At 35.2% G+C, this 16,129-nt stretch overlaps 1 protein-coding gene across 1 annotated transcript; it reads left to right on the forward strand.

Annotated features, from left to right (window-relative positions):
* The first annotated feature begins 11,798 nt into the window (after window positions 1–11,798).
* Window positions 11,799–15,856, forward strand: PDE6H (phosphodiesterase 6H). The gene is made up of 3 exons (XM_032221970.1): window positions 11,799–11,938; window positions 13,468–13,508; window positions 15,722–15,856. Exons 1-3 carry the CDS (start codon window positions 11,799–11,801, stop codon window positions 15,796–15,798), a joined length of 258 nt encoding a protein of 85 aa, XP_032077861.1. The 3' UTR covers window positions 15,799–15,856.
* Window positions 15,857–16,129: the final 273 nt, after the last annotated feature.

Consider the following 16,129-nt stretch of genomic DNA (forward strand, 5'->3'; position numbering starts at 1 on the left):
GTACTAAAATAAGCACTCCCCCCAAAATAATCCCTCCCTGAAAACATTGCAACACAGCAGCAGCCATGAGGTGACCACGCTCGCCGTGTCCTGCACCTCAAAATAATAAGACCTCCTGAAACATAAGGCCAAGTGCTGTCTTATTTTGGGGAAAACATGGTAGTGTACTGTAGGTTATCATATACCGGTAAGCTTTTCTAAAAATGGAATTTATAAAATGTAAAAAATGCAGACTGATAGTCTAAAAACAGACTTTTAAAAGTAACTTCAAAGAATTATGACTGTTATTAATGTAAATTCCTCAACCTTGAAAAAATTAGTTATGCAGTTGTTTTGGAATGTTAATAATTTCCCCTAAAAACAGCCTCAAATTCATATGAAATTTCATGATCATTCTCAATTCTCAAAAATAACCAATGTTATATGTGTAGTTTTTTATATTTGCCAAATGAGACACTGGTACTATGTCTATCTTTTCATCAGTAGAATGATTTTTGGAAGCTAAACAGAAGTGAGCCAAATTTGGTGTGGAGAAGAGAAATTGGCAAAGGAAAAATCAAGTTCAAAAACAAATCTGCAGAGGGGAAATGGGGCAGAGCTTGTTGCTGATTCCTTCATTCTAAGCCCCTTCCTTGCTACTCACATGACCCAAATGGAGCTATTTATTATTAAAAGGTTGGAAGACTTCCAGAAGTTATACCCTAACACTTTCCTTCCTTGTTTGCAAAACATTTATTTCTAAGGCTAACTATTATGATTGCCTCACACTGAGATTTCTTTGAGTTCTTTGAAGTTGAGTTCATTTTCAGAAAAATAACTTAGTGATATGCATCAGTATGCAAGCTTCTCTTATTGCTAGTTTCCTGTTGGCAAACTGTACAAATGATTCGTAAAATACAACAAGCCTACTCAACTCTTGGGAGGTCCTTCTGAATACATGTACATTTAACCTCCCAAAAAACCATATAAGAATCCCTTATATATGTATTTTGAAAGGCAAATAGTGTATCAAATTATTTTCTAGTCACTTAGCAGTTGATAACTATGTATCTTATTTAATTACCAGTTTAATACTATTCAATCCTTAGGATATAGCACAAATTATGTTCAAATGAAGATTGGTACTGTGATGAAACTGGTGCTAACACATGCATACTAGATACATGCTTAAATATACCCAATAAAATAAAATAAATAAAGGCTCTTGAATGCATTCCTGTCATCTACATTTTATATACAGCTCATTTAATAATTTGATAAATTATTTATTTAATTTTTATTATTTCAAAACCGATGGGCTAACTTGCTTAGTTTAATTTTTCCTGAGTACTCACAATGCATTGAACTACATCTGAACCCTAATATAAATTTCCTTTATGGTTTAGTGACTCATGCAAACATTTAAAAATGGATTAATTCAATAAACAGCTCATTTCACAATGAGTTAGCAAATTGACAAACACCAACAACATATCAGTCTATAATGTATGGATTACATGTAATGAATAAATCCTCTTTGTTCATCATGTGATGCACACAGGATGGTGTGACCTGTTCAACAAACAATGAAAAACAAACAGTATATGAACCAAGCTACTGATTCTGGTCTACAGACTTTAAGAAAAAATATGGTTTTAGCTATACTCACCACCCTCCAGACCTTCCGCATAGCACTTAAAACCTGGCTGTCCCGACAGGCCTGGGGCTAAAGACCTTCACCGTACCCGAATTGTATGAATGTTGTGCTTTTAATGATGTATTGTCCTATATGTAACTCGGTTTGTCTCCCCCTCCCTTTGAATTGTGAGCCGCCCTGAGTCCCCTTGGGGAAAAGGGCGGCATACAAATATTAATAAATACAAATACAAAATGTTTCAAATAAAATCTCCCAAGTTCAACAACATATTTTCCTCAGTCATGCACTGTAGATCTGGCAATAAAAGAGGAGTCATCTACCAAGAAGTAAGTATTCCTCAAACATCGAACTTAAGTACTTTTATCTAACTGAAAATCAAGTTATTGTAACTGAACTTTTGTTACAGAGAAAACTGCTCTATTTTGGTGACAATCTTTGATTCCACGTCATAGTTGCAGATGTTTAGCCTCTGATTCATGCCACAAGGCAGCTGCTTAATTCATGTCCCTAATTTAAAACTGAGTAAAATTCATAAGGTAATTTACCCAACAAAAATTTTGGTGAACATCCTTTTTGAAAAGTTGTTTGGTTCATTGAATTAAGAGCATTATGGAGGGTAAGAATCACTGCAGTCTTTTACCTCTCTAAATAAAGTGGAAAGATCTATTGATTTTAATAGAACATACTTCCAAGTAGACATACCGGTATATAGAACTTCAACCTTACTATGTTCTCTTGCCATATACAGTATTTTAACCTTATTCTCTTCCTATTAAGTCTTGTATGGAAAATATTCCTTGTTTCTTCATTCCTAGATATTGCTTCAGTAATTTTAAAACTGTTGATTCTTTGCATTTTAAACTTATTTAAACTTATACTATGTTATTTTAAAATTTAGTCCATGCAATTGCAATATAAAGTTCACATTTTCTTCTAATTTGAGTTATTTTTATTGGGCAATAAAACTCATGCATATTGTTTTCATAAATACATTAATAAAACTGGGAAGAAGATTGGTAAATAAAGAAGACAAATATGGAATACATAACATAAATTATGTTGATTTGTTAATTTTTATTTTATTTTTATTACTGAACATATTCAGATTTTACAACTGCAGTAAAAAACAATAGGTACTTTTTTTAAAAAAATGTCATCTGTGTACTGTGTGTGTATGTAGCTACTGCTAACTGGAGAAAATTCTGGGTATGGAAACAGCCATCTAACCAAGTAAAACTGGGATTTTGAACAAGAACTATTTTAAGCTTCCTTTCTCCCATATAATTAATCACGGGCAGCAAGCTCCTTGTCTTGCAAACTGCCATTTCATTACAGCAGCTTTCAGCTTCTGTATAAATCAATCTAACAAACCTATATTATTATCTAAAAATAACATGCTGCTGTTGCTAGTACTAAATGCCGGATTGGTATACAATAAGGATCCTACATTCATGATTTAATAGTGGAGAAGGCCAACTTGGCATGGATAAATGAAATCTGGTAGGGCATAGAGGGAGATGGAGCTTTACATCTCTACACTGGGCTGGTGATGTCCTTTCCCAGTTATCTGGAAGGAGGGGAGATTTAGATAGGAAAGAACCAATGGAGGACTAGTAACTCTGGGGTTTAGGGCCTTCCCCCAGAATGTGAAGACTTCCACTCAAAGGAGATTGTCTCTCCTAGATTTAACTGGTGCACAATTTAGGACTTTTCTTCAATTCCCATCTTCTGAATGAAGGGCAGGTGGCAGCTATGGCTAAAGGGCCTTGGAATAAGTCCATTATGTACCTCATTTGCACCTGGATCCACATTTAGATGGTTCCAGTCAGTGGTGAAATTCATTTTTTTTACTACCGGTTCTGTGGGTGTGGGTTGGTGGGCGTGGCAGGGGAAGGATACTGCAATATCTCCATTCCCACCCCACTCTGGGGCCAGCCAGAGGTGGCATTTGCCAGTTCTCCAAACTACTCAAAATTTCCGCTACTGGTTCTCCAGAACCTGTCAGAACCCGCTGAATTTCACTCCTGGTTCCAGTTTGCTAGCCTTCTGAAAATAAATAACTGATGTTTCCATAGTTTGAGTTATACATCAGTTATGGCCTTTTCTGGACTGGGGCCCTGCCAATGGTCACTCAAGCCCTCTTGACCTCTAGATTGAACAATTGCAACATGCTGTACATGGGGCTGCCTTAAAGAGTGTTTGGGAGCTTCAGCTGGTGCAGAATGCAGCAGTGCAAGCAGTTAATAGCAATATGTGTCACCACCACTCCATGAACTGCATTGGCTTTCTGCTGGGGGCAATTTCAAATGCTGGTAGTATTTTAAAGTCCTTTAGGGCTAGAGACTGGGCAACTATGAGACCATCTCTCTCCAATTGTTTTTACCTGGTCCAGCAGGCAGGGCATTGTCTGGGTGCCATTGGCTGAGGAGTGTCAGCTGGCAAGGCTTAAAATGAGGATTCTTTCTGCAGTGATGCCCACCATGTTTAACACCATTCCTCTTGAGAGTAGACTAGCCCTGGCCCTCCTTGTCCAGGTGTGCAGCAGAGCCCATCTCTTGACTTTGTTCAGAGTTATTTTATAAAGCTCAGCTGCCATGTGTTTTTATTTTATATTATGCATTTTATTTATGTTCATCTATTTTATTGTAACCTGTGTAGTCACATATGTGAGACAGGTGATTATATAAATTAAATAATTCCCCTTACGGTTCCACCACAAAACCGCGGATGACAAAATCGCGGTCGACGAAAGCGCGCATTTGACGTCATCACAGCACGACGAAAACATCGCGCTGTGATGGAAAAATGTAAAAATAAAGCAAAAACCTTACCCTAACCCCCCCAAACCTAACCCTAAACCTAACCCTAAACCTAACCCTTAACCTAAGCCTAAATCTAACCCTAAACCTAACCCTTAACCTAATGCTAAACCTAACGCTAACCTTTAACGTAAAATTTAACGTAACCCTAACGCTCTAAACCTAACCCTAACCCTTAACCTAACCCTAACCCTAAACCTAAACCTAACCCTTACCTTTATGTGAATCGGCTTGCTTTAATTTTATTGTTATTTCAATTTTTAATTTTTTCTGTCGCGCTGTGATGACGTCAAATGCGCGCTTTCGTCGATCGCGCTTTTGTGGACCGCGGTTTTGACGGGTCACGTCTCCTTACAGCTCAATGTTCTGATGAGCTTTTCAGTCATCTTACAGGGATGCTTTAAATTCCTGCATAAAACAGGATGATGAAACTAAATGCACCTTTACAAATGAACATTCTATGAGCTTGGTTTTAGCTTCAGTCATCTGAATGTATTAGGCTGTTCCTGAACAAAGCAAATTTGTAGGTGCTAAAAGACAAAAACTGTGCAATCTTAATATTAAAACAGACTCTTGTAGTACGTATTTGCCAACATCATGGTCTTAATAATCCTTTTGGTCACACAGCAGTGAGACACTTTCAGTGCTTGCTATATACAAGCATACATTTACAAAGAAACTGCAATTTTCTCATCCTGCATGTGCTATAAATATTAGGTTGACTCTCAAAAATGTAACTAGTGAAGAGGGAAGAAATGATAGCTAGAATCTATATCACACAAAAGTTAATTTTGTCCTTGCTGCTTAGCTTGAACAAAATGGCTTATAGACTGTTTGAATATTGTTAAATTCTTTATTAAAGTGAAATTTGACAAAGATAAAATAAAACTGGAAGATATTTTGCATATAACAGCCCACTCCTACCTCAGGAGAAGTCTACGCTGGCTTCCAGTTTCTTTCTGGGTGCAATTCAAGGTGTAGGTCATCATCTTTAAAGTCCTGTATATGGCACATGGCCAAGCTATCTGCAGGATTGCCTTTCCCTAAGGACACCTATCTGACCTATCAGATCAGATAGAGTGGGCAGGCTCCTAGTCTCTTCCCTTAAATATTGCCAACTGATAGGAACTAGAAAGCATGTCTTTTCTGTGAAAACCTTAGCCCTATAAAATACTCTGCCCCTTAAAGTTTGGCAGCTTCTACCCTCCTAGTCTTCCTTAAAGCTTTGAAGACCTGGCTTTTTCCCCAAGTGCTGGAATAAGATGGAATAATTGTATGTTAAAAGGTTGACATGGCTCCTAGTTTTGTTGTTTTTCTATTATATATGTTGCCTTAATTTTTGATTGAGAGATGGGTGGGTATGTTATTTATTCTAAATAAATAAATCTCAGATACAACTTGAAAATTTTCTTTAAAGTGGAACATTCAACAAAATAGGCAAGAAGAAAATGATAAGAAAATCCATCATAACTAACACAGATCAAACTACCAAGGCAAGAGTTTTGAATGTTAGTCCTCATATAGCGCACCTGAAAGGATTTATTTATTTATTTATTTATTTATTTATTTATTTATTTATTTATTTATTTATTTATTAGACTTATATACTGCTTCATAGGGCTTTCAGCCCTCTCTAAGCGGTTTACTTTTTTTTTTAAAGCAAATTGAGTCAGCAACTTGCCCCCACAGTCTGGGTCCTCATTTCACCCACCTCGGAAGGATGGAAGGCTGAGTCGACCTTGAGCCAGTGAGATTTGAACCGCTAACTGCAGATCACAGTCAGCTGAAGTGGCCTGCAGTACTGCGCCCTAACTACTGCGCCACCTCGGCTCTTTTTAATTAATTAATTAATTCAAAAATTAATCCTTTAGAGTGTGTGTGGGGGGAAGTGGGGAGTTCAGTCCAGTGCCTAAGAGAATAATTTAAGTAGGTGTTGTATTAGTAGCTCAGTATCAGTGGTGGGTTGCAGACGGTACAGCCCGGTACAGGCGTACCGGAGCCTGCCTGGAGCACCGGGTACCGTTCCAATATGATGCTCCAGAGGGCCCACCCACCTGCCCGAGCTCCTTACCTGTCCTTTAAGCCTTTGGCACATACGGAGCATTGCAGAGGCTTGCGGAGGCATTGCAGGCAGGTGCGACACATGCACACGTGCACCGCGTGCATCCATGTTCCAACGCCAGGTTGGAACGGGATTTGGAACCCACCACTGCTCAGTATATGTAGCAGTTTTAGTCATATCGCTTACCTTTTTGATGTGGAATATATTAAATGACAGTAGGACACTAACACATAAGCATGTATTTTTCTCTAAATCGTCCTTAGATATGATCTTCCATTAGTTTTGTGTTTGCTTTTGCTCTTTTAGCCAAGTAAAAACTTTCCTCAATCTTGTGCTTCTTTAGAAAGCTAAACAGCAAAACTTGAAATGATTAAGAAAAATAATTATTAATGTCATTGTTTTTGCTTTTTATTTCTTTAGTTACTACACTTTTGAAAAACTGTGTCTTTTGGGCAGCCTGTGAAGATTAAAAAATTCCCAATTGTCTTGGGCTTTGAAATATAAATTCTCTCAAGGCTTTTCTATTGGATAGCTTTAAGCCACATGATTCCTGGCTAAAAACTGGCTGGGAATGAATCCAGTGTCAGCGTTCCAAATACCATGTAGAATTAAATCAGAGTCGAAGGCAAAACTATGCTTAAAGTTCCAATTTAATAAAGCAGGCATGTTGGCACATAGCTGTGGGGATACCAACTCTGAAAGTTACATCAGAATCCCACCCAGTTAAAAGTTCATGATCTTGTCCCCACACCCACAATCCATCACATGGTCCAATCTCCTTCTTCCACGCTGGCGTCTATGCCCAGCTTCTTCCGGTCAGGTGTGAAAGTGCGGAGACAAAGGATGACCTTGGCTTCTAGCAAAGAATGAAAAACAATACATTCCAAAATCCTACTCCTTCTAATCCCCCCTCCCATTGACTATACTTAAAGAAACAGCATAAGAGAAGTGTGGCAGGCCAAAATTCTAAAAGGAATATAAATGCAGGCCTGACATCCAGCTTAAAAATTGCCTTTCATCTTCAGCCCTTTTCTCTAGCTACAATGATCACCCACTATTCTCTCTGGACCAGCTGACCAGAGTTGATGATCCCTGATCCTTTATCCCTCCCACCCATTCCAGGAGAGCAAATAATAGTTGCTCTCTTTTCTGTCCTTTCTAGAAGAAAGTTTGTATGCACGCCTTTAAGTGAATCCCCTTCATATCGTCTAGAGCAGGGGTCAGCAACCTTAAACACTCAAAAAGCCACAAAGGTCCTAACCGGAACCACCACCATCATCGCGGTTCAATTCTGAAGCCAACTGGAAGTCCGGTTCTACCACCATACAGTCTTCTCCTAGCGCATCATCCTATTTCTTCTACCAGTCCTAACTGAAAGCCCTATCAATTGTGGAGCCGACCGGTGACAGGGAGCCGCAGCAGAGGGATGATAAAGTCACATGTGGCTCCAGAGCCGCGGGTTGCTGACTCCTGGTCTAGAGCATCTACAAATAGACCCATAAAAAGTCTTTTATTATTATTTTGGTACAGTACTTGAGTTAAAAGAGGAAGCTGGCAAAACTCTTGTTAATTTCAAGGAAGAAATGAGTGACTCAGCATTCTATTATTTCATGGGTGAACTTGTGCAAAAAAAACCCAGAAACTCACTGGTCAAATCAGTTTTGAAGTCTAAATTTCAAGAAATTTGTGGTTCAAATCATACTACATTGGGCAAGCATAAGCATTGCATCTGATGCAGTAATTTGGGAATACTGTAAAAAGACTTAAGCTTCCATAGTTTAGTAATAGTTGCTCTTTCCCTTATGGAGTATTTCATGAAAATGGATAAAAATGAACTGGTGATTTCTTAATTTACCATGGCTGTATATGGGAAGAAAGGAATTATGTAATTACATAATGTATGAGGGAAAGTGCTGTAAAGAAGATTGGAAATCCCTTCTTTAAGTATGCTTTTCTTTTTCTCTTTTTCTTTGCTCTGTTGTTTTCAACACTTTTTATCTTTCCTATTCTTCTAATTTTTTTCCTGTTTATCTTTATTTTTTTAATAAAAATTATTTAAGAAAATTATATCAAATGATCTTTCCATGAACCAGCAAAATGGTCCTATTGAACTGGGGGGGGGGGGGGGCGCTGGGTGAGTAGTTTTTTCAAGGCAATAAATAAAAAAAAACATCAGAAACATCTCTATTTTGTCTAGCCTTGTTAAATATATCAGCCCAAGGATCTAGTTTGCCTCTCCTAAGGGATCAGAGATTAAAACTGAAAAAAGAATAGATTAGGAAGAAACTAAATCCAATTAGAATAGAAACATTCCTATTTACAAGTCAACAAATAGGAGGAAAGAAGGACAGAGATTAAGATAGAAGTAGGTTGCCATCTGATAGCATCATGATAAGAACCTTCTAGGGACAGATTAAACTAGGTAAAATTAGCCATCAACGCAAGCAAGATGGATTGACTGCTATGCTAAACAAGGATATGTCAGAGGCAATTACACTGAGTTTCACGTTGAGAAGGGCAGAGAAAAGTGGGAAGAGAAAGAACATCATTTGTACAGTAGTCTTCAAGTCTTACTTCACTGCTATTGCTTACATTGATTTGCTCATCATAGGATTACTTTTTCCAAGAACTGTGAGCAATTTTATTAAAAGAATCACTTTGGACATTTCTTGAGTAAGGTAAGATTGTAAAGAATTTTTTGCTTAAGACATTGAAGGGAAAAAAATCCATGCATAAATAGGTAGGCAAGTGAGGGGGTGGAGAAGATGTTCAGTTAGTGTTAGGCACCGGATGTCTTATAGTGATGTTGAACTCCTAAATAATTTATTTTAAAGTATATAAATAAAGTGTAGTCTGTTTTGATGAAAGCTACCTACAAACAGATTCATTGATTTATAATAAGACAAGATCATTGTAGAAAACTAATTGATGTTTCTGGTTTTGGTAGGAAAAGATTGTTATATGACTTGAGAATGTGAGAACCTTTTGTTAAGGATGAAGGGTTTTTTCTTACCGACTGTTTTTCATGTGAAGACAAGCAAAATAAGTTCATTTTAACTGTTCCCATTTTTTGCCATTTCTTTAAACAGCATGTTCACATACAAAGAAAAAATTGTGTAGATCTTGAGATCTGTTTGTGCTTATAAAACTGGCCCTATAAAGGCAGTCAGGAAATCAGGAGTTTAACTAAATTTTTGGTTCTGCAATAAATGTCACTGTCAGCCTGTTTAATGATTTCTACTCACCCTCCTATTTGCAAAAATTACATATTCCTTAAATCAGGAATGGGTTCTTAAAGCAAAATACAATATATAACTAAAATTGCTAGTCCAACATACAACAATGATTCAATATCTATTTACTCACATATATATGCATACATATTTACACTCATACTGCTTTTAACGGGACTTCCAAAGTAAAAACAATATTACTTTCCGATTAAATCCCCACTGAATTCAATATAACTTTTTTTCTGAGTGAACAAGCTTAGAATTTTATACAAATGATATGTCTACCAGCAAAATTTAATTGCAGATATGGCTCTTAGGCGTATAGTTATAGGAGATGTAAACCTAAATTGTATGAAGTTTGCTGCATTTTCATGATTCACTTTGGCCCATGATACAGCATATATTTTATCAATACAATCAAATATACAAATGGGTATGGAGATTATATGTTGCAATACATTCTCTCACTTGACAATTGCTAGAATATCTGTTTTGTCCAAGTGTGACACCCTTCTTCTGCCACTTCTACATGTCAGTAATAATAAGAATCAAAAGAACAAAAAATAAACAAAAATATTACGTGGCCAGTACATTAAAAAATAGCAGGCGAACTAGATAATAACAAGACCTGGTTATGGTTTAGAGTAGGAAAGTTGAAGAAAGAGAAAAAGGGGCTAATTCTGGTGGAAATAGAATGACGGTGGCAAAAGAAAGCAAAGGCAGTAATAATAATAGGGACTTTGGGTGCAATCCCAAAACAACTGGAGCACTATTTGAATACCATTGGCACTGACAAAATAACCACTGGTCCATTGCAAAAGGCAATTGGAAAAACTTATATTCTGCCACAATACCTTTAGCACCATATAATATCAGCATCTGCCTATCTCAAGCCCTTGAAAAGGACTTGATCGTTTGCCAAATTCAACTTAAAACATCTGGCTGATTGTGTGATGATCCAATAATATGTTATTAAATATATGTGCAAACAAATTCCCACCAAGTGAAAGACATAGCTACTAAGATGTGCCCCAGTGGTTTTGTAGATGTGATTTTTATTTATGAATATTCTCAGTGCTCTGAATGATGATTTTTAAAAAACTGATCATGTGAAAAGAACTCAAGACTGTATTAAGAATATACTGTTATGGTCTGATAATAATCATTCATTTAAAAAAATAGCACTCCCCCCCATATTTCTATGAGTACATACAAAGAACAAATAAAAGTATAGAAATCAAAATACTTATAAGGAGCAGAAATTAGCAGCATGTGACCTTCCATATATGAGAGAGAAAAGGTCAAAGACAAGCACTTTTCTTGGAGGCACTTGATAATACATAGTATTAAGATCATTAGCAACATAATGTTGTCCTAACAAACATTGGTCTTATTCTGATGTGAAATAAAAGAATCAGATATGGAAGAGGAGGAAGTGGAGGGGATTAAATTTATGTAAGCATAAAACCTATAGACTGCAGAGGAAGATTGTTATCTGAGCTAAAGAAAAGAACTCTAATTAGTACATTTATTTGTATTTAGTAAATAGACTTCCATAAATTTACTGAAGATAATTTAAACCCATTGCAGCATTATTTTATGAGTGTTTTTAAGTATAAAAAAATAAATTGGAGATGAAAAAATATAAATAGACATAACTTCTCTTTTTGTCAATGTATTTCTATGACCACATTAATCACTATGGCATAAACTATCCATATTAACTGCTCTAAAATTTTGTCCATTTTTTAATTCAGGGATCATTTTATAAATGATAAAGAAGAAATAAAGATTTATACATGAAACAACACAAAAAGGAAAACCAGATTCTCTGTTTCGAGTGGGTGGGAGGAAAGAGAGGAATAGCCTTATGTAACAGTATTAATTAGTCTACATAGCTTGAAGTGTATAATGACTCTGTACTAGTTAGAATTTTCAATCTTTGTGGCATCAACTGTTATATAAGACCCTCTCTTCTCCAACTTTATTAACCGCATTATTTTCTCTTTTAGAAAGGAGAATCTTAAAAAATCTCACTGTAACTCAAGATGTCTGATAATGCTGCAGCTACTACCCTCAATGCAAAAGAATCAACAGGGCCAACTACCCCACGTAAGGGCCCTCCTAAGTTCAAGCAAAGGCAAACAAGACAATTCAAGAGCAAGCCTCCTAAGAAAGGCGTAAAAGGGTAGGCGTTATTATCCAGAAATCAAATGATTACATATCTGAAGATTCTGCAACAGCCTTCTCCAACTTGTTCCTTCTAGAAGACTTAAATTGTGGCTTTCTTAATTTTCTTTTCTCAACTGGTCTAGTCATTGGCTATTTCAAAGACTTCTTGTGTCTGGGCTGTCTGACATCTTGATAATGCCCAATTACACTTACTAGAGTATAAGTATTTAGTAATTACAATTACTAAAGGCATGACCCTAATATTCCCCATTCTCCATTATAAATGATCCAGTACATACCGCCTTAGAAGGTTTTTGAGTAGTGGAACTTTCAGATAAATATGAATAGCAGTAAAAATGCACATTCTTGGTGGGAGGGAGAATATGCATGTAAATTAATATGTTTGTATGAGAATGTGTGGGTGTGTATTCTTCCTTCATTTATTGCTGCCTTTAATTTTCTTCTTCGTTTTTTTTTGTGTTAATTCTCATTTATAGATGATAGATAGATAGATAGATAGATAGATAGATAGATAGATAGATAATACATAGAAATTATATTATATTTCAAACCATAGCATACGTTGCAAGTGCTACAACTATCTTGGTGTAATCTTAATGATGTGCAAGGGAATAAGCCTCATGATACATATGGTGTTTATTTCTGAGCACACATGCATAGGATTGTATTGTAAATGGAATTAGTAAGTGTCCTGTACTTGGTAAGAGCTGGTCAACATAGTACCCCTTTCAGAACTAAAGATATAAAATTAGTTCAGTTTCTTGGACTGCTTATAAAATGGAATGATGAAATTTTCTGAATTATCAAATTGAATAACTACTGTACTTGCCAAAACCAGTACCACTAGGACTATTGGCTTACATATTAAATGTGTACATATATAATTATATTTAAATGGGACATTTGTCTATGTTTAATTGTTTTATATTTTAGGCCTTAGGTAAGGCACCTGTGATATGTGCATAGACATCTATGTTAATAAAGTCAATTAGGGTGGCATGATGACAGAAATATTTTCAAAGGGCTGCAAGAATTGTGTTTATTTGGTCTTTGTTTCTTTTTAATTGAAATAGCATTTCCTGTTCTGTTCTGTTATTTCCTAAGGCAGCCAACCTGGACACTGAAAGTTCATTAGATATTAAGGAGTCTTTAATGCCTCTGACTTAAACAATTAGCATGTAACTTGTTTCAAGAAATAGATTACATCTTAGTTTATACTGTCCTTCTATTTGTCCAGACAGTCTATATTTTAGATCAGAACACTAAATGGCAAAACATGATAATTCAAATGTAATATGCTACTGAAAGCCACATTCAAGTCCAATAGTTGAAAGAGTTCTGACATATTAATTTTTTGTCATTCAGCTACTAGGTAAAGAAAAAAGTATTGGTGTGTGTGTGTTATATTATATATAATTGTGTGTTATATATAAATGTGTGTTATATAGTATATATAATTATATATATATATAATTTTTTCCCTTCCTCTCATTCATCTTCTTTCTCTACTTTCTTTGTCCAAAGTTTTGGAGATGATATTCCAGGAATGGAAGGACTTGGAACAGGTAAATAATTGTGTTATTAAATATTCTTACTATTTAATACAGAGAATAATATTATGACTTGTTTCATTTACCTAATTAATCTCCTAAATATAATCAGTAAATTTTGCACCAGGCAGCTTTATGATAAATTGACCAATTGGTTGGTGCAGGTCACTGTATAGGGCAGAAACAAACTGGCAGTTTGATCAATCCTTTATCATTGTACGTGCCACCATTTGAAAAGTCTCTGATTTAAAAACAGTATTTGACTCAATTCTTATTTATGCCATTATTATCAGCACATATATGGAGTACTGCAGTGCAGTGTACATAGAGTGCTTTTCCAATCAGAAGATACAAAATGTTGTAGTTTATTTCCTATAGGTACTAATGCCCAATAGCCTATTAAACTTTTGCTTAAGGCCTAGACTGGATGCCAATAAGCTTCTGAATGAAATTTAAAACACTAGTTTTGCCATATGTAACCTTCTAAATTTGGCATCAATGCATCTGCAATATCATTTTCTTAAGAATCTATCCACACAATATAATCTAAATTATTAAGGATTTTGTTAAATTTCATGTTCTTCATGGACTTCATGTTCTTCATGGACTTCATGTTCTTCATTGTACTTTCAGTTCTTTATTTCATTTGAAATCTAGAGTAGCCCTTCTAGAATCATACATGTAGCTCACTTATTTCAAATTCTGGCTACTTGGTTACATTTTAATTGATGGTCTCCTTAATTCCTTTGGGGAGCTTTCCATTATTCTAGAAGCTACTGAATATGATCTAATATATTATGAAATCACAGTGCAAAGTTTCATAGCACATAGTTTTGAAAGCATTAAAATGTAACCAAGTATCTATACCACAGTTTAGCTGAAAGTACAACACTCAGCTATTAAGGAGGTGATCGATCTGGAAGACTTTTTATTTCAGCCAATTATAACCTGTGTTTGCCTTACTGGCAAGCTTTTTATTTGACCACGTTAATGTTCTCAGTCTATATTAATAGAAGGGAAATAAAATAAAATAAAAGCCCAATGAAAGTTTGTTTATCCACGCTTGCTAGGACAAACTGAGACCTTTATGTGTGTATCCTAAATGGCCTGGTAGTGCACAAAGTTAATGATACTCCTTTATTTAATAATTTGGTAGGCCAGAAAAAGAGAACATTTGTTTTACTGCATTTGTCTGTGAAAAAGACCTTGGGGACCTATATCAGTTGTTACAAATAAATAAATAAATTATTATAATTCTATATATCACTAAGAACTGATTATTTGTGCCATATTTGGTATACTAATTCATGAGGCATATAGTTATAAAAGATTCAAGTACAATGCAAAAACTGACATAATTCACTAGAGCTGGACTTATGACTCTAACAAAACATCTGCATACTACAAAAAGATTTTGATAGGATTCAGAATTGCCTTTAGCTATTTTTCCTAATTGCCTTCTTTTGTGAGGCACCATAAATAAATAAATAAAAAAGAAATAGCCACAAAAAGAAAATAAATGTAATTGGCAAATAATTTATATTGGTTTTAGAAATGAAATTTCAGACCAGAAATAGAACAAAGTAGCCATCAATTCTTAATCTAACTAATAGCATGTGTTAGATTAAGGGCTGCTTCCTTGCATTTCATATCCTCCATTTTCTGTGTAAATGTACACTTTAAAGTCACTTTAGAAATGTCTTCCAAAAGAATAGCTAAATTCTTCTTGAATGCCATTACTGTTTGTCACAACATTATTTAGTTTTCCTTGTTCCTTTTTTGTTTAGAAAGTTATAGATCCTCAGAGCACAATTTTAAGACTGTCATTTTCTGATTTCACAATATTGAGTAAAAGACAGTGATAATTCACAAATTTATATTCATTTATTCATATCAATCTTTCAAGAGCTATCATTTCAGTAGCCAACCATTTTAGTTAGATTTGAATTAAGTCTCTTACTGATCTTTCAGTAAGACAAGCAACAATTTGTTTTAGTAAGTAAATTAGCTTAGAGCAATTTTTGCTTTGTTATACAATACTCCATTTTATTTGTATTTTTTGAAGTTATACTGCTTTAGTCAGACTATAATAATGAAGTTAACTACATTTTAAGAAAAAAATGTTAATGTGAGATGTTTTTGCATGAAGTTTCAACTCACAGATATCCTTCTTATATGACCTTGTTATAGTTTGATCAGTTGCAGAAATTTCTTTGTCTCATTTGCAGATATCACTGTGATCTGCCCCTGGGAAGCTTTCAGCCATCTGGAACTTCATGAATTGGCACAGTTTGGAATAATATAATCACCCAAAATTCCTGCTTGGCTCTGATGGCATCTGAAGCTCTTATCTTCGTTACATACAATTCTCATTTTCATCTTTCCATCTAAAATATTAACATTTTACACAGCAGATGGTTTTGTAAATAAGGATCAGCAATGTGAAACTTTGGTCTTGGATTCATTTTTCAGAAAATTATGAAAGTCTGCTGAAGTATTCACCTGGTTAATCAGCTAAGAACCTTGAAAGCTTCTGTTTCCTATGAAATAGCTTGCATTTTTTGTAAAATAAAATTGTTAATATAGAATTTTGTAATCTAGAATTCCTCAAGCATGGATTCATATTTCCCAATTTT

The sequence above is a fragment of the Thamnophis elegans genome, chromosome 7 (assembly GCF_009769535.1).
Source record: "Thamnophis elegans isolate rThaEle1 chromosome 7, rThaEle1.pri, whole genome shotgun sequence".
Classification (NCBI taxonomy): domain Eukaryota; kingdom Metazoa; phylum Chordata; class Lepidosauria; order Squamata; family Colubridae; genus Thamnophis; species Thamnophis elegans.